This window comes from Triticum aestivum, chromosome 5A (assembly GCF_018294505.1).
Source record: "Triticum aestivum cultivar Chinese Spring chromosome 5A, IWGSC CS RefSeq v2.1, whole genome shotgun sequence".
Lineage (NCBI taxonomy): Eukaryota > Viridiplantae > Streptophyta > Magnoliopsida > Poales > Poaceae > Triticum > Triticum aestivum.
In genome coordinates, this window is record NC_057806.1 from 565504377 (window position 1) to 565524626 (window position 20250).

The 20250-nt window shown below is 39.8% G+C and overlaps 2 protein-coding genes across 2 annotated transcripts; both read right to left on the reverse strand.

Moving 5' to 3' along the window:
- Positions 1-7647: 7647 nt before the first annotated feature.
- LOC123107720 (noroxomaritidine synthase 2-like) lies at positions 7648-9249 on the reverse strand. Its single transcript, XM_044529661.1, has one exon. The coding sequence runs from the start codon at positions 8857-8859 to the stop codon at positions 7648-7650; it is 1212 nt and encodes a 403-aa protein (XP_044385596.1). The 5' UTR covers positions 8860-9249.
- Positions 9250-16771: 7522 nt separating this feature from the next.
- LOC123107721 (noroxomaritidine synthase 2-like) lies at positions 16772-18509 on the reverse strand. Its single transcript, XM_044529662.1, has one exon. It carries the CDS (start codon positions 18117-18119, stop codon positions 16908-16910), a length of 1212 nt encoding a protein of 403 aa, XP_044385597.1. The 5' UTR covers positions 18120-18509; the 3' UTR covers positions 16772-16907.
- Positions 18510-20250: the final 1741 nt, after the last annotated feature.

Genomic DNA, 20250 nt, shown 5'->3' on the forward strand with positions numbered 1-20250 from the left:
TTTATGCATCCTGCAATCGAACATGGCGATGGCTTCATTTATAGACAAGTTCCCTCGATCTAAGTCCATTGTGGTGCACGTTGTTTCTCATTGTGAAGTGCATGTTGACTAGCCAATAATTAGCTTGCCACTACAAGAATATATTTGTAGCTCCAACAGAGGTAGTTATATGCTCGAGAAAAGTCTCCAAATCGCACTTAATTAGCAGTTGGTCAGTAACCAATCACTCACCAATTAGGAAATATAATAGTCTTTTTGCTTATTTGATGGTGGATGTCTATCTTGAGATAGTTAGCCGTACCTATTCTTTCTAAACTATAAAAATTAAGAACATAATAGCCAATGAACCTTTAAAGCTACTAGTCAAACTATTGTATCTTTTTCATGGAACTTGGAAGTTGAACTTAGGCAAGGATCTTTGATCACGATGGATGTATACGTAGAGGGTTTTCTTCCCACGAGCTACCGGTACCGGTCACATTAGCAGTGATGGAAACTGGTTTTGTTGAAGTTATTATGGCCCATCCACTTTGGTCTATATTAATTTACGCCGTTGTCGATATTATTATCACTATAGTGATATATATTTATATCCATCATGATCATAGGCTACTAGGAAGGAAATAATGAAATGACAAGCACTCTCACCGGTCCTTTTTTATCTGTATATAAGTTTTGTCCGAAGTCAAAATATCTTTACTTTGACCGAACTTCTAGAAAAAAGTATCAACATTCATGAAGCCAAATCAATACTTTAGGTTCACTAGCACAAATGCCCATGCGTTGCAACGGGTGAAAAAACCACACTTTTCTAACCCAATTGCTCAAGACCCCCCACCCCCATTCCTCATTCCACGATCCACCGCTAGGCATGATGACATGAACAAACTCTTTGAAATCCTCCATGCTGCCATGAAAATATGTATTGCGGAAAAAATATGAACATATTTCAGAAGTGTACTAAAGGTGTGTGGAATTTAAATCACATAAATATCTACCTGGTTGTCAGTATCCCTTCATGCCTTTGTTGGAGTTGCTTAGTGATGCCCAAAACATATCGCATTATACTGTATATAGTAAAGTTTATTCTAGTACAATGTTTGTGCTTCACTACGGAGGTAACACTGATTTTCATGAACCAATGTTGGCTAGGTTTAGGGACTGTGTATATAGCACTATTCGTATCCAACAATCAAGAAAATATTTTTAACATGTACTATCTTTTTCATCATATATTTTTTAAATATATTGTACATGAACAATAAGTAATAAAATAATTATGATTTAGACATAGTTTTTCTTGCAGGTGTTAAACAATTCTAACATAATTTTCTCTCCATTTATGGGAGGGGTAAAACTTCGCGTTCGTGGGACTATAGCTAGTAGCAGAGGATGGAATGTTTTTGAGTGGGGCCACTTTTGAATGATTTCTAACTGGTATACTTTTGTTCCCACAATCTTTTTAGAGATCAACACCTCATTATGGGACAAAACAAATGACAAAAAGTCACGAGGCTATTAGGACACTTTCCTTTTTATTACCGGACGACTTCTCACTTTGCTATGTTTCTCCATCAATCCTAGAAATCCCTCCTTTTTTCTTTATTTTCAATTCCCAGAATTCCTCCTTTCCTTCTTTGTTCTCTCCTTCTTCCTTGTTAGGACACTTTCTTCTTATTACGGGATGGCTGGTTTCCTAGTTTTTCCCCGAATCCCTCTTTTCCTTCTTATTACGCGACAACTTCCTACTTTCCTATTTTTTCGCTTTCAATCCCCGAAAGCCCTCCTTTCCTTCTTATTCCTGGACAGGTTCCCACCTTCCTATTTTTTTGTCAATCACGGAAATCCCTTCTTTCCATCTTTATCTTTAGGAAACATGAGACCCACACTTCACTATGTTCGCTAGATGGCTTCTTGATATACCAAGGAGATTAAAGATGTATGCATATTGGGTAGATTGGATTTGAGGGAGCAAGTGGGACTATTTAACAAATGAATCTACATTTGTTTCTTCAAATAACACAACTAGTTCGGTTGGCTGTGCCATTATCTGTTGGACGTTAGGTTTGGGGATTGAATCCTCTCATCGGCATGTATTTTTTGCTTCAAACATGATAGGTGGGCCAGAGCGCACGGGCGGGCTCAGTTCACCCGGCTCGGACGAATTATACTCATCGATGACGGACGAATCGAGCATTGACGGGTGAAACTAATACTAATAACGAACGAAAATTAGGGAGGAAGAAGCTTTAGTTCTTTTATTTATTTTTGAACACAACACAGACGCAAGCGCTCATATACACGCGCATACACTCACTCTTATGAACGCACACATGCACATCCTACCCCTATGAGCACATCCGAAAGACTGAGCCGGCATATCATCTTGAAATTCATGAAGTGTTAATCCTCTTATTAATAGATATAGATATAGATTATGAAATGTAGTTTCATAGTACATATATATTTGGTATCGTTGATGTTGATACTTTTTAATATAAATTTGGTTAAACTTTTTGCAACGTTTGACTTGACATAAATCTAATACGTAAAGTAAAAAGAACTGGAGAGAGTATCTTATATCCATTGTGACCCTCTACCCACGAATGTCGATCCAACCTGCGTTGAATACCAAGGTACGCCCATTGTTTCTAAATATAAGCCTGTTTAGAGATTCTAATAGAATCTTATATATTTACTAATTAGAGGCACCTTTCAAGCGTTTTAATTAAGCCACACCATCATAATCAATTAAACCGTTGGATTGTAAAATTAAGCCCGAGATAAGAAAAAACTTGCATAACACAGATGGTTCCGGCCGTCCAAAAAGACATATGACACGGCCAATGTTTCTAAAAAAAATCCATATATTACTTTAAAGCAAATGATAAAGTCCTTCCATAATTACTCTATACTCCCTCAATTCCTTTATATTAGGTGTATTAGTTTTTTCATTAAATTTCACAATGTAAGGTGCATTTGCTCTAATTCCTCGTAATTCCCTTTTTATCCCTCTAGAAAGAGGAAAGTATCTCTATCCTGATTTCCTTTGTATGTCCTTGTATCAAAAGAAGAAAACTATCTCTCTCTGGATTGCATGTATCTCTTACTTTCTTGGACTCAAGGATTTATTTGCCACTAACCAACAAATTTGCCAAGGGTACTTTTGTCATAAGACCTCTATAATTATGCGCCTTGGTCACCATGTTCAAAATAATACATCTTAGATAAAGAAACGGAGGGAATATATATGATCTTAGATGTAAAAAAACTCAATAAGATCCATGAGACATCTTTTTTGACATGCAGGATTCGTGAAACTCTTCTGCAATTAAAAAAGGAGTTGCATCGCTCCTTCAAAAAAGAGAAAACATCTCCTCAGCTCATGTGCATTTTTTAGGTAACCTTGGCTTCCGTGGTCTATTCCAAAAAAAAAGAAAAAATCTGACACGTCCAATTTTTGAAACGAAATACAAAAGGTATCCGCCCGTTCCTTTAGAAAGGAGATAGTCTAGTTTCAAAAAAGAAAAGAAAAAAGAAAGGAGATAGTCTCCGTCTCAAAAAAGGCCCCTTCCGTTACAAACAACTAGTAGTGAAAGCCTTCTTGCCAATTAGAAAAAAAGCATCTCTCCCAAAAAAGAAAAAGAATGTACATTGGCTCCCGTACATTTTTTAGGCAACCACGGCTCCTGTATATGGCCGGATTGTTCAAGTCATCAAAACTAAGTAGACCACTGAATTGAAAATTTATATCTGATAAAAAGAAATCCTGCCAAACATAAATGTCCCCATCCAAACATTGGCTTGTGACAATTCCAACGTTGTAAAAAAAACCATCCGTTCCTCAAACAGAAAAGATAGCGTCCTTAAAAAAACAGTACCAGTAATAGAAAAAAACCATTTTTTGACATCATAAAATTTATTGGGAATCCAACAAAGACAAACATGCATCAGTGGTAACAATAACCCATATCCAGATATTCATATTATTGTCAGGCATTGCTAATTTGTAACAACTTTGTTGTATCTAACATTAAAGTTGCAAGCCCGTGCAGATGCACGGGTTAAAGACTAGTGAACTAAATACAAAACAAAATGAATGAATCTACATTCTAAAATACGTCTATATACATCTGTATTGAGTCCATATGGAAATCTCTAAAAAGAATAATATTTAAGAACGGAGGGAATAGGAATAATTAACTACTAGGGTCCATATGAAAGCCAATCGATTTGGGTGGGCATAAAACCTGAACAACAAATCAAAATAATCTAGTAATATACTACAAATATATAACTTTTTTATGGAACTAGCAGTCACATAGATCCGCCAATTTTTTTATTTTTATATGTAAACTTTAGGCATTGGTTTCTAGTGGGAGCAGTGTGGTGCGGACACCGAAAAAACATCTCCCGTCACCGACCCAGCCATGCGTAGACACCATCGAGCGCAACCGCAATGCCACCAGAAAGGCCAAACTATCCAACACTCGTGCATGCGCCTCTGTAGCATTAGTTTCCCCCATTCTCTAGTCTACAACACCACATATAATAAAACTCTGCAACACGGCAATGGTGTTACAAAAACGAGAAGAGTCCACACATATGAGACACACATAGAGAATGTGACCCAACACGTTAAATAGATAGTAACTGCGTCTCTTCCTTTCCATGGAGTATACAAAATGTAATTTAGACAAGGTTCTTCGTTAACGATGGATAGATATAGAAGTTTTGATTCTTCTGTTATGTCATGCTCCAAAATCAAGTATAAAGAGAAAGACAGACTTCTAAAGAGCGAGCAAAACGAGGCCCATCACCGGTAGGCTTGGGCCAAAGCAGAGCGAAGCGAAGCCCGTCGCTGCTGCTTGCCAGGTCGGCAAAGAATGGGAGAAGGCTGTTCTCCAACTTGTCATAGTAAAGTTGCCATTATAGAAACCAACCACGGGCTGATAAGCATGCTCTTGATTTTTGCGCGTGGATGTAGAGAAAGTGCACAATCAATGGTGAAGAGGCTGCCAGCCATGATATCAAAGATAGCGGCATACTCTGCTCCCTTGGGGAAGATGGTATAGTTTGTGGTGAAGATGTGTTAAACATTCGTGGGGTCACAGGTGATGAGTAACCGCATCCCGCTACTGACCTAGCCATGTACCCTGGAGTTGTGGCCTGAATCGGCAAGGAGTATGATGAGATAGTCACGCAAGTTGTGGGCGTTGGCCAGGAAGGAAGGTAGCATGTGCAATATTGGTCAGTCTGTGGGAAGCGTTGTTTGGTTCTTTGATCTACTACTATACCAAAGTAGATGTACATAGGGACACGTAGCAGGAGAGTGGAGATGAGCAACTCTTGCGAGAAACTAATTGACAATATTATCACGAGGGTAGTGGGGGATATGCTACTGTCGTAGTAATTTGATTTATGCATCCTGCGATCGAAGATGGCGATGGCTTCATTTATAGAGAAGTTCCCTCGATCTAAGTCCATTGATGTGAACGTTCTTTCGCATTATGAAGTGCGTGTTGACTAACCAATAATTAGCTAGCAACTAGAATATTATATTTGTAGCTCTAACAAAGGTAGTTATATGCTTGAGAAAAGTCTCTAAATCATACTTAGTTAGCACTTGGTCAGTAGCCAATCACTATCCGATTAGGAAATACAATAATCTTTTTCACTTATTTGGTGGTGGATGTCCATCTTGAGATATAAACTTCGCCGTATCTATTCTTTCTGGAACTATGAAAATTAGAAATTTGCCAGTTAATGAACCTTTAAAGCTACTAGTCAAACTATGGTATCTTTTTCATGGAAGTTAAAAGTTAAATTTAGGCAAGGATCTTTGATCACGTTGGATATAAACGTAAATTGTTTGCTTCCCACAAGCTATCGGGACCGCCTACATTAGTAGTGATGGAAGCTGGTTTTGTTGAAGTTATTAGGACCCATCCAGTGCGGTCCATATTTATTTACGTCGTCATCGATGCTATTATCACTATAGTGATATATATTTATATCCATCATGATCATAGGCTGGTCCTATTGATTGTGACCCTCCTCCCGCTCGAATGTTTATTCAACATGCAAGGAATATCTATTTAATTAGGAAATAATATCTACATGTGGGCATGTTACTTTGAGTCCTTACTTAACTTTTTGAAACAAGGCAAAAGATTTGCCATTTTCATTGATTAAGGAGAAGAGAATTGCCTGGTTAATTGACAGAAAACCGGGCTAATACCGTTACAACACAACCCACATGACATGGGCATCACCGGCCAACCTGGCCACCGACATGTGACACAACCACGACGTCACATGCCACCGGATGGCCACACGCGCAAGCAACCGACATCATCAGTGTTAGATCGAGTTAATCAGAAATGAAGACAAAAAAATAGCTATTGACTGCAACAACAGATAATTCATATAGTACAATATCAGTGTTAGGTTGTATTCCCGCCCGTACCTAAATGGCCCGCTGGGTGAGCATAGAAAACGTGAAAAAGAACATTCGAGTCCAAAGCAAAATAACCGAATTCTTGGTTAATTGAGTGTCAAGTTAGTAATGGACACCAATGCCATTATTACAAATATGTGTATTTGGAGATAACTTGCGGTTGTATTCAGACAAGGATCTATGACCGTGATGCTTAAAATATAGAGTGCTCATTTCTCGCTTGTTACCCGGTCATAGAAGCAGCAAAGAAAGATATTTTGCTGTCGATGTTATTATTACTTATTATTTATTGCGATTCATATTTATTTCATGGTGATCCATATTATTATGTATATTGGTCATAATTTTAAATATATAGCATGCTATCTCGGCACTATAGCACCCATTTATCTGCTAACGCTTATGCTGCTATTTAAAACTTTGATCGTGGTGTATATTTAAGACCATGGTGGTCGTAGGTCGATAGCAACAGAAGAAAGAAATGTATATCCTTCGTGACTCTCCTTCAAAACAGATGTTGATTCCACATGCGATAAATGACATTTCCTTAGAAAATAATTAGTATCCAAAAGTGATAAACAAACTATCAAATGGGTCCCATATATCAAAGCCAACTGTATAACATTTGTTCTTGCCATACATTAGATGGCTTCGTCTCTCTCTCTCTCTGTGTGTGTGTGTCTCTCTCTCTCTCTCATTGCTAATGTCTAAAACGTGGTACCAGTGGAGTAGATAGGTGGGCTCAATGAGGACCAATGTTCATGGAGCTGGTGCGCATTCATTCACTCAACTTGAATAGCGACCTACACCTGTCTGATTACATACAGCTCAATCAAACAAAAATGCTAATAATCTAGGTATGGCCTCTCGATTGATTGTAAGTAGAAACCATGAGTGCATCAACAAGACAAAATACAAAGCACATCCACAACCAGGCCAACTATGCCCACTCCTCCGTCCAAGAGAGACAGAAAATGCTTCCGAGGCAAGCTATCCTTCGATCCTCATCCTCGTCCCCGACTCAACAGAAAATGTATGCAAATAATAGATATAAATTTAAACATATGTCCTTATTATTTTATCATATAAATAGCAATCCATGTATATAAATACAATACTAAGATTCCAGGCCTAGGAAGAACCATGCAGGACCCTTAAGTAAGTTTAAACACAAGGATTGTGTAATGTTACAATTCTCGCTTCCTCAGTTTAACTATAAATCCATTTTTCATCTGTAGTATACAAGATGGCTTGGGCTGGATGATCTGCCCTTCCACCACCTCAACATCAAAGTTCCACAACACAGTCGCAACGACGGTCTTCATCTGCATAACCGCAATCTCCTTGCCAGGGCAGATCCTCGAGCCTGAGTTGAAGGCCAAGAACTTGTGAGATGGTACGTACCTTAGGGTGTTGCCATCCTTTGACAACCACCTATTCGGGTTATAGTTAAGGCAGTCTTTACCCCATAGGTCTTCCATTCTCCCCATGGAGTGGAGAGATATAAGGATGGTGTCCCCGACCTTCACCTCATGGCCACTCGGCATGATATCACCAGCAGCCACTGTGTTGCGCTCAATAGGTGCCGATGGGTACAACCTAAGAGTCTCGTACAACGCAGCTCTGAGATAGACCAGAGGTTTTGTATCCTCTGGTTCAAAGATCATCATGGCACCCGTACTCGCGGGTACTTTGCGCGATGCAATGGGTGAGAGTTGACTGTGGATAATTGATACAATGCCAGGGTTCTGGGCGAGGTTGTAGAAGACCCAGGGTAGAGTGGTACCAATCGTGTCCCGCCCAGCAAGCATGAAGCTGAGGAGCACCGCATGGAGCAAGTCATTGTCTGTGTAGTCTGGGTCATTTATGTAGGAAGATAGAATATCCTCGTGTTCATCATCATTACTCAATGCACATCTTCCCCTATTGAGAGTTATCTTACTCCTCTCCTCGATCATCTCTGCAGCAAATCTTCTTAGCACCGTGTGCGCCGTGCGAAGCTTCCTCTCGGAGCCGATGTTTAGGCGCCTCATTGCCTTCCAGCAAGAGACTGGAATTAAGTGTCGGATAAATCCCACCTCCATGACCGTGTCCATCGCGACCGCGGCATCCATGGGTGACATCGACATGTCTAAGGAGAAGGACAGGAGGCCAGGGTCCACGCCAAAGAGAGGTGTGGCAGCCAAGTCAAACATAAACCTGGAAAACATTTCTTGCATGTCGAACGGAGTGCCGGTGCTTGCCAGGTGGGAAAATAATGGTAGAAGGCCATTCTCCACCTTGTCACGGCAGCAAGTTGCCATACTAGCAACCAACCGTGGGCTGCTAAGCACGCTCTGGATTTTTGCGCGCGGCCGAAGAGAGGGTGCACCATCAATGGTGAAGAGGCTACCGGCCATGATGTCAAAGATGGCGGCAAACTCTGCTCCCTTGGGGAAGTTGGTGTAGTTTGTGGTGAAGATGTGTCATACATTCGCGGGGTCGCAGGTGATGAGCAACCGCATCCCGCTCCCAACCGGGCCATGCGCCTTGAAGTTGTGGCCTGATTCGGCAAGCACTACGGAGAGATAGTCATGCAAGTTGTGGGAGTTGGCCAGGAAGGAAGGTAACATGTGCAATATTGGCCAGTTTGTGGGAAGCATTGTTGGGTTCTTTGATCTACTACTATACCTAAAGTAGAAGTACATAGGGACAAGTAGCACGAGAGTGGAGATGAGCAGCTCTTGCGAGAAACTACTCGACATTATTATCATGAGGGTAGCAGGGGATATGCTATTGTCGTACTACTTTGATTTATGCATCCTGCAATCGAACATGGCGATGGCTTCATTTATAGACAAGTTCCCTCGATCTAAGTCCATTGTGGTGCACATTGTTTCTCATTGTGAAGTGCATGTTGACTAGCCAATAATTAGCTTGCCACTACAAGAATATATTTGTATCTCCAACAGAGGTAGTTATATGCTCGAGAAAAGTCTCCAAATTGCACTTAATTAGCAGTTGGTCAGTAACCAATCACTCACCAATTAGGAAATATAATAGTCGTTTTGCTTATTTGATGGTGGATGTCTATCTTGAGATAGTTAGCCGTACCTATTCTTTCTAAACTATAAAAATTAAGAACATAATAGCCAATGAACCTTTAAAGCTACTAGTCAAACTATGGTATCTTTTTCATGGAACTTGGAAGTTGAATTTAGGCAAGGATCTTTGATCATGATGGATGTATACGTAGAGGGTTTTCTTCCCACGAGCTACCAGTACCGGTCACATTAGCAGTGATGGAAACTGGTTTTGTTGAAGTTATTATGGCCCATCCACTTTGGTCTATATTAATTTACGCCGTTGTCGATATTATTATCACTATAGTGATATATATTTATATCCATCATGATCATAGGCTACTAGGAAGGAAATAATGAAATGACAAGCACTCTCACCGGTCCTTTTTTATCTGCATATAAGTTTTGTCCGAAGTCAAAATATCTTTACTTTGACCGAACTTCTAGAAAAAAGTATCAACATTCATGAAGCCAAATCAATACTTTAGGTTCACTAGCACAAATGCACATGCGTTGCAACGGGTGAAAAAAACCACACTTTTCTAACCCAATTGCTCAAGACCCCCCACCCCCATTCCTCATTCCACGATCCACCGCTAGGCATGATGACATGAACAAACTCTTTGAAATCCTCCATGCTGCCATGAAAATATGTATTGCGGAAAAAATATGAACATATTTCAGAAGTGTACTAAAGGTGTGTGGAATTTAAATCACATAAATATCTACCTGGTTGTCAGTATCCCTTCATGCCTTTGTTGGAGTTGCTTAGTGATGCCCAAAACATATCGCATTATACTGTAAATAGTAAAGTTTATTCTAGTACAATGTTTGTGCTTCACTACGGAGGTAACACTGATTTTCATGATCCAATGTTGGCTAGGTTTAGGGACTGTGTATATAGCACTATTCGTGTCCAACAATCAAGCAAATATTTTTAACATGTACAATCTTTTTCATCATATATTTTTTAAATATATTGTACATGAACAATAAGTAAAAAAATTAATTATTATTTAGACATAGTTTTTCTTGCAAGTGTTAAACAATTCTAACATAATTTTCTCTCCATTTATGGGAGGGGTAAAACTACGCGTTCGTGGGACTATAGCTAGTGGCAGAGGATGAAATGTTTTTGAGGGGGGCCACTTTTGAATGATTTCTAACTGGTATACTTTTGTTCCCACAATCTTTTTAGAGATCAACAACTCATTATGGGACAAAACAAATGACAAAAAGTCACGAGGCTAATAGGACACTTTCCTTTTTATTACCGGACGACTTCTCACTTTGCTATTTTTCTCCATCAATCCCAGAAATCCCTCCTTTTTTATTTATTTTCAATTCCCGGAATCCCTCCTTTCCTTCTTTGTTCTCTCCTTCTTCCTTGTTAGGACACTTTCTTCTTATTACGGGATGGCTGGTTTCCCAGTTTTTCCCCGAATCCCTCTTTTCCTTCTTATTACGCGACAACTTCCTACTTTCCTATTTTTTTTTTGCTTTCAATCCCCGAAAGCCCTCCTTTCCTTCTTATTACCGGACAGGTTCCCACCTTCCTATTTTTTTGTCAATCACGGAAATCCCTTCTTTCCATCTTGATCTTTAGGAAACATGAGACCCACACTTCACTATGTTCGCTAGATGGCTTCTTGATATACCAAGGAGATTAAAGATGTATGCATATTGGGTAGATTGGATTTGAGGGAGCAAGGTGGGACTATTTAACAACTGAATCTACATTTGTTTCTTCAAATAACACAAGTAGTTCGGTTGGCTGTGCCATTATCTGTTGGACTTTAGGTTTGGGGATTGAATCCTCTCATCGGCATGTATTTTTTGCTTCAAACATGATAGGTGGGCCAGAGCGCATGGGCGGGCTCAGTTCACCCGGCTCGGACGAATTATACTCACCGACGACGGACGAAACGAGCATTGACGGGTGAAACTAATAACGAACGAAAATTAGGGAGGAAGAAGCTTTAGTCCTTTTATTTATTTTTGAACACAACACAGACGCAAGCGCTCATATACACGCGCATACACTCACTCCTATGAACGCACACATGCACATCCTACCCCTATGAGCACATCCGAAAGACTGAGCCGGCATATCATCTTGAAATTCATGAAGTGTTAATCCTTTTATTAATAGATATAGATATAGATTATGAAATGTAGTTTCATAGTACATATATATTTGGTATCGTTGATGTTGATACTTTTTAATATAAATTTGGATAAACTTTTTGCAACGTTTGACTTGACATAAATCTAATACGTAAAGTAAAAAGAATTGGAGAGAGTATCTTATATCCATTGTGACCCTCTACCCACGAATGTCGATCCAACCTGCGTTGAATACCAAGGTACGCCCATTGTTTCTAAATATTATCCTTTTTAGAGATTCTAATAGAATCTTATATATTTACTAATTAGAGGCACCTTTCAAGCGTTTTAATTAAGCCACACCATCATAATCAATTAAACCGTTGGATTGTAAAATTAAGTCCGAGATAAGTAGAAAACTTGCATAACACAGATGGTTCCGGCCGTCCAAAAAGACATATGACACGGCCAATGTTTCGGAAAAAAAATCCATATATTACTTTAAAGCAAATGATAAAGTCCTTCCATAATTACTCTATACTCCCTCAATTCCTTTATATTAGGTGTATTAGTTTTTTCATTAAATTTCACAATGTAAGGTGCATTTGCTCTAATTCCTCGTAATTCCCTTTTTATCCCTCTAGAAAGAGGAAAGTACTCTATCCTGATTTCCTTTGTATGTCCTTGTATCAAAAGAAGAAAACTATCTCTCTCTGGATTGCATGCATCTCTTACTTTTTTGGACTCAAGGATTTACCTGCCACTAACCAACAAATTTGCCAAGGGTACTTTTGTCATAAGACCTCTATAATTGTGCGCCTTGGTCACCATGTTCAGAATAATACATTTTAGATAAAGAAACGGAGGGAGTATATATGATCTTAGATGTAAAAAGAACTCTATAAGATCCATGAGACATCTTTTTTGACATGCAGGATTCGTGAAACTCTTCTGCGATTAAAAAAGGAGTTGCATCGCTCCTTAAAAAAAAGAGAAAACATCTCCTCAGCTCATGTGCATTTTTAGGTAACCTTGGCTTCCGTGGTCTATTCCAAAAAAAAGAAAAAATCTGACACGTCCAATTTTTGAAACGAAATACAAAAGGTATCCGCCCGTTCCTTTAGAAAGGAGATAGTCTAGTTTCAAAAAAAGAAAAGAAAAAAGAAAGGAGATAGTCTCCATCTCAAAAAAGGCCCCTTCGGTTACAAACAGCTAGTAGTGAAAGCCTTCTTGCCAATTAGAAAAAAAGCATCTCTCCCAAAAAAGAGAAAGCATGTACATTGGCTCCCGTACATTTTTTAGGCAACCACGGCTCCTGTATATGGCCGGATCGTTCAAGTCATCAAAACTAAGTAGACCACTGAATTGAAAATTTATATCTGATAAAAAGAAATCTTGCCAAACATCAATGTCCCCATCCAAACATTGGCTTGTGACAATTCCAACGTTGTAAAAAAACCCATCCGTTCCTCAAACAGAAAAGATAGCGTCCTTAAAAAACAGTACCTGTAATAGAAAAAACCATTTTTTAACATCATAAAATTTATTGGGAATCCAACAAAGACAAACATGCATCAGTGGCAACAATAACCCATATCCATATATTCATATTATTGTCTGGCATTGCTAATTTGTAACAACTTTCTTGTATCCAACATTAAAGTTGCTAGCCCGTGCAGATGCACGGGTTAACGACTAGTGAACTAAATACAAAACAAAATGAATGAATCTACATTCTAAAATACGTCTATATACATCTGTATTTAGTCCATATGGAAATATCTAAAAAGAATAATATTTAAGAACGGAGGGAATAGGAATAATTAACTACTAGGGTCCATATGAAAGCCAATCGATTTGGGTGGGCATAAAACCTTAACAACAAATCAAAATAATCTAGTAATATACTACAAATATATAACTTTTTTATGGAACTAGCAGTCACATAGATCCGACAATTTTTTTATTTTTATATGTAAACTTTAGGCATTGGTTTCTAGTGGGAGCAGTGTGGTGCGGACACCGAAAAAACATCTCCCGTCACCGACCCAGCCATGCGTAGACACCATCGAGCGCAACCGCAATGCCACCAGAAAGGCCAAACTATCCAACACTCGTGCATGCGCCTCTGTAGCATTAGTTTCCCCCATTCTCTAGTCTACAACACCACATATAATAAAACTCTGCAACACGGCAATGGTGTTACAAAAACGAGAAGAGTCCACACATATGAGACACACATAGAGAATGTGACCCAACACGTTAAATAGATAGTAACCGCGTCTCTTCCTTTCCATGGAGTATACAAAATGTAATTTAGACAAGGTTCTTCGTTAACGATGGATAGATATAGAAGTTTTGATTCTTCTGTTATGTCATGCTCCAAATTCAAGTATAAAGAGAAAGACAAACTTCTAAAGAGCGAGCAAAACGAGGCCCATCACCGGTAGGCTTGGGCCAAAGCAGAGCGAAGCGAGGCCCGTCGCTGCTGCTTGCCAGGTCGGCAAAGAATGGGAGAAGGCTGTTCTCCAACTTGTCATAGTAACAAGTTGCCATTATAGAAACCAACCACGGGCTGATAAGCACGCTCTTGATTTTTGCGCGTGGATGTAGAGATAGTGCACAATCAATGGTGAAGAGGCTGCCAGCCATGATATCAAAGATAGCGGCATACTCTGCTCCCTTGGGGAAGTTGGTATAGTTTGTGGTGAAGAGGTGTTGGACATTCGTTGGGACACAGGTGATGAGTAACCGCATCCTGCTACTGACCTAGACATGTACCCTGGAGTTGTGGCCTGAATCGGCAAGGAGTATGATGAGATAGTCACGCAAGTTATGGGCGTTGGCCAGGAAGGAAGGTAGCATGTGAAATATTGGCCAGTCTATGGGGAGCGTTGTTTGGTTCTTTGATCTACTACTATACCAAAGTAGATGTACATAAGGACACGTAGCAGGAGAGTGGAGATGAGCAGCTCTTGCGAGAAACTAATTGACAATATTATCACGAGGGTAGTGGGGGATATGCTACTGTCGTAGTAATTTGATTTATGCATCCTGCGATCGAAGATGGCGATGGCTTCATTTATAGAGAAGTTCCCTCGATCTAAGTCCATTGATGTGAACGTTCTTTCGCATTATGAAGTGCGTGTTGACTAACCAATAATTAGCTAGCAACTAGAATATTATATTTGTAGCTCTAACAAAGGTAGTTATATGCTTGAGAAAAGTCTCTAAATCATACTTAGTTAGCACTTGGTCAGTAGCCAATCACTATCCGATTAGGAAATACAATAATCTTTTTCACTTATTTGGTGGTGGATGTCCATCTTGAGATATAAACTTCGCCGTATCTATTCTTTCTGGAACTATGAAAATTAGAAATTTGCCAGTTAATGAACCTTTAAAGCTACTAGTCAAACTATGGTATCTTTTTCATGGAAGTTAAAAGTTAAATTTAGGCAAGGATCTTTGATCACGTTGGATATAAACGTAAATTGTTTGCTTCCCACAAGCTATCGGGACCGCCTACATTAGTAGTGATGGAAGCTGGTTTTGTTGAAGTTATTAGGACCCATCCAGTGCGGTCCATATTTATTTACGTCGTCATCGATGCTATTATCACTATAGTGATATATATTTATATCCATCATGATCATAGGCTGGTCCTATTGATTGTGACCCTCCTCCCGCTCGAATGTTTATTCAACATGCAAGGAATATCTATTTAATTAGGAAATAATATCTACATGTGGGCATGTTACTTTGAGTCCTTACTTAACTTTTTGAAACAAGGCAAAAGATTTGCCATTTTCATTGATTAACGAGAAGAGAATTGCCTGGTTAATTGACAGAAAACCGGGCTAATACCGTTACAACACAACCCACATGACATGGGCATCACCGGCCAACCTGGCCACCGACATGTGACACAACCACGACGTCACATGCCACCGGATGGCCACACGCGCAAGCAACCGACATCATCAGTGTTAGATCGAGTTAATCAGAAATGAAGACAAAAAAATAGCTATTGACTGCAACAACAGATAATTCATATAGTACAATATCAGTGTTAGGTTGTATTCCCGCCCGTACCTAAATGGCCCGCCGGGTGAGCATAGAAAACGTGAAAAAGAACATTCGACTCCAAAGCAAAATAACCGAATTCTTGGTTAATTGAGTGTCAAGTTAGTAATGGACACTAATGCCATTATTACAAATATGTGTATTTGGAGATAACTTGCGGTTGTATTCAGACAAGGATCTATGACCGTGATGCTTAAAATATAGAGTGCTCATTTCTCGCTTGTTACCCGGTCATAGAAGCAGCAAAGAAAGATATTTTGCTGTCGATGTTATTATTACTTATTATTTATTGCGATTCATATTTATTTCATGGTGATCCATATTATTATGTATATTGGTCATAATTTTAAATATATAGCACGCTATCTCGGCACTATAGCACCCATTTATCTGCTAACGCTTATGCTGCTATTTAAAACTTTGATCATGGTGTATATTTAAGACCATGGTGGTCGTAGGTCGATAGCAACAGAAGAAAGAAATGTATATCCTTCGTGACTCTCCTTCAAAACAGATGTTGATTCCACATGCGATAAATGACATTTCCTTAGAAAATAATTAGTATCCAAAAGTGATAAACAAACTATCAAATGGGTCCCATATATCAAAGCCAACTGTATAACATTTGTTCTTGCCATACATTAGATGGCTTCGTCTCTCTCTCTCTCTCTCTCTCTCTGTGTGTGTGTGTCTCTCTCTCTCATTGCTAATGTCTAAAACGTGGTACCAGTGGAGTAGATAGGTGGGCTCAATGAGGACCAATGTTCATGGAGCTGGTGCGCATTCATTCACTCAACTTGAATAGCGACCTACACCTGTCTGATTACATACAGCTCAATCAAACAAAAATGCTAATAATCTAGGTATGGCCTCTCGATTGATTCTAAGTAGAAACCATGAGTGCATCAACAAGACAAAATACAAAGCACATCCACAACCAGGCCAACTATGCCCACTCCTCCGTCCAAGAGAGACAGAAAATGCTTCCGAGGCAAGCTATCCTTCGATCCTCATCCTCGTCCCCGACTCAACAGAAAATGTATGCAAATAATAGATATAAATTTAAACATATGTCCTTATTATTTTATCATATAAATAGCAATCCATGTATATAAATACAATACTAAGATTCCAGGCCTAGGAAGAACCATGCAGGACCCTTAAGTAAGTTTAAACACAAGGATTGTGTAATGTTACAATTCTCGCTTCCTCAGTTTAACTATAAATCCATTTTTCATCTGTAGTATACAAGATGGCTTGGGCTGGATGATCTGCCCTTCCACCACCTCAACATCAAAGTTCCACAACACAGTCGCAACGACGGTCTTCATCTGCATAACCGCAATCTCCTTGCCAGGGCAGATCCTCGAGCCTGAGTTGAAGGCCAAGAACTTGTGAGATGGTACGTACCTTAGGGTGTTGCCATCCTTTGACAACCACCTATTCGGGTTATAGTTAAGGCAGTCTTTACCCCATAGGTCTTCCATTCTCCCCATGGAGTGGAGAGATATAAGGATGGTGTCCCCGACCTTCACCTCATGGCCACTCGGCATGATATCACCAGCAGCCACTGTCTTGCGCTCAATAGGTGCCGATGGGTACAACCTAAGAGTCTCGTACAACGCAACTCTGAGATAGACCAGAGGTTTTGTATCCTCTGGTTCAAAGATCATCATGGCACCCGTACTCGCGGGTACTTTGCGCGATGCAATGGGTGAGAGTTGACTGTGGATAATTGATACAATGCCAGGGTTCTGGGCGAGGTTGTAGAAGACCCAGGGTAGAGTGGTACCAATCGTGTCCCGCCCAGCAAGCATGAAGCTGAGGAGCACCGCATGGAGCAAGTCATTGTCTGTGTAGTCTGGGTCATTTATGTAGGAAGATAGAATATCCTCGTGTTCATCATCATTACTCAATGCACATCTTCCCCTATTGAGAGTTATCTTACTCCTCTCCTCGATCATCTCTGCAGCAAATCTTCTTAGCACCGTGTGTGCCGTGCGAAGCTTCCTCTCGGAGCCGATGTTTAGGCGCCTCATTGCCTTCCAGCAAGAGACTGGAATTAAGTGTCGGATAAATCCCACCTCCATGACCGTGTCCATCGCGACCGCGGCATCCATGGGTGGCATCGACATGTCTAAGGAGAAGGACAGGAGGCCAGGGTCGACGCCAAAGAGAGGTGTGGCAGCCAAGTCAAACATAAACCTGGAAAACATTTCTTGCATGTCGAACGGAGTGCCGGTGCTTGCCAGGTGGGAAAATAATGGTAGAAGTCCATTCTCCACCTTGTCACGGCAGCAAGTTGCCATACTAGCAACCAACCGTGGGCTGCTAAGCACGCTCTGGATTTTTGCGCGCGGCCGAAGAGAGGGTGCACCATCAATGGTGAAGAGGCTACCAGCCATGATGTCAAAGATGGCGGCAAACTCTGCTCCCTTGGGGAAGTTGGTGTAGTTTGTGGTGAAGATGTGTCATACATTCGCGGGGTCGCAGGTGATGAGCAACCGCATCCCGCTCCCAACCGGGCCATGCGCCTTGAAGTTGTGGCCTGATTCGGCAAGCACTACGGAGAGATAGTCATGCAAGTTGTGGGAGTTGGCCAGGAAGGAAGGTAACATGTGCAATATTGGCCAGTTTGTGGGAAGCATTGTTGGGTTCTTTGATCTACTACTATACCTAAAGTAGAAGTACATAGGGACAAGTAGCACGAGAGTGGAGATGAGCAGCTCTTGCGAGAAACTACTCGACATTATTATCATGAGGGTAGCAGGGGATATGCTATTGTCGTACTACTTTGATTTATGCATCCTGCAATCGAACATGGCGATGGCTTCATTTATAGACAAGTTCCCTCGATCTAAGTCCATTGTGGTGCACGTTGTTTCTCATTGTGAAGTGCATGTTGACTAGCCAATAATTAGCTTGCCACTACAAGAATATATTTGTAGCTCCAACAGAGGTAGTTATATGCTCGAGAAAAGTCTCCAAATTGCACTTAATTAGCAGTTGGTCAGTAACCAATCACTCACCAATTAGGAAATATAATAGTCTTTTTGCTTATTTGATGGTGGATGTCTATCTTGAGATAGTTAGCCGTACCTATTCTTTCTAAACTATAAAAATTAAGAACATAATAGCCAATGAACCTTTAAAGCTACTAGTCAAACTATGGTATCTTTTTCATGGAACTTGGAAGTTGAATTTAGGCAAGGATCTTTGATCACGATGGATGTATACGTAGAGGGTTTTCTTCCCACGAGCTACCGGTACCGGTCACATTAGCAGTGATGGAAACTGGTTTTGTTGAAGTTATTATGGCCCATCCACTTTGGTCTATATTAATTTACGCCGTTGTCGATATTATTATCACTATAGTGATATATATTTATATCCATCATGATCATAGGCTACTAGGAAGGAAATAATGAAATGACAAGCACTCTCACCGGTCCTTTTTTATCTGCATATAAGTTTTGTCCGAAGTCAAAATATCTTTACTTTGACCGAACTTCTAGAAAAAAGTATCAACATTCATGAAGCCAAATCAATACTTTAGGTTCACTAGCACAAATGCACATGCGTTGCAACGGGTGAAAAAAAACCACACTTTTCTAACCCAATTGCTCAAGACCCCCCACCCCCATTCCTCATTCCACGATCCACCGCTAGGCATGATGACATGAACAAACTCTTTGAAATCCTCCATGCTGCCATGAAAATATGTATTGCGGAAAAAATATGAACATATTTCAGAAGTCTACTAAAGGTGTGTGGAATTTAAATCACATAAATATCTACCTGGTTGTCAGTATCCCTTCATGCCTTTGTTGGAGTTTCTTAGTGATGCCCAAAACATATCGCATTATACTGTAAATAGTAAAGTTTATTCTAGTACAATGTTTGTGCTTCACTACGGAGGTAACACTGATTTTCATGATCCAATGTTGGCTAGGTTTAGGGACTGTGTATATAGCACTATTCGTGTCCAACAATCAAGCAAATATTTTTAACATGTACTATCTTTTTCATCATATATTTTTTAAATATATTGTACATGAACAATAAGTAAAAAATTAATTATTATTTAGACATAGTTTTTCTTGCAAGTGTTAAACAATTCTAACATAATTTTCTCTCCATTTATGGGAGGGGTAAAACTACGCGTTCGTGGGACTATAGCTAGTGGCAGAGGATGAAATGTTTTTGAGGGGGGCCACTTTTGAATGATTTCTAACTGGTATACTTTTGTTCCCACAATCTTTTTAGAGATCAACAACTCATTATGGGACAAAACAAATGACAAAAAGTCACGAGGCTAATAGGACACTTTCCTTTTTATTACCGGACGACTTCTCACTTTGCTATTTTTCTCCATCAATCCCAGAAATCCCTCCTTTTTTATTTATTTTCAATTCCCGGAATCCCTCCTTTCCTTCTTTGTTCTCTCCTTCTTCCTTGTTAGGACACTTTCTTCTTATTACGGGATGGCTGGTTTCCCAGTTTTTCCCCGAATCCCTCTTTTCCTTCTTATTACGC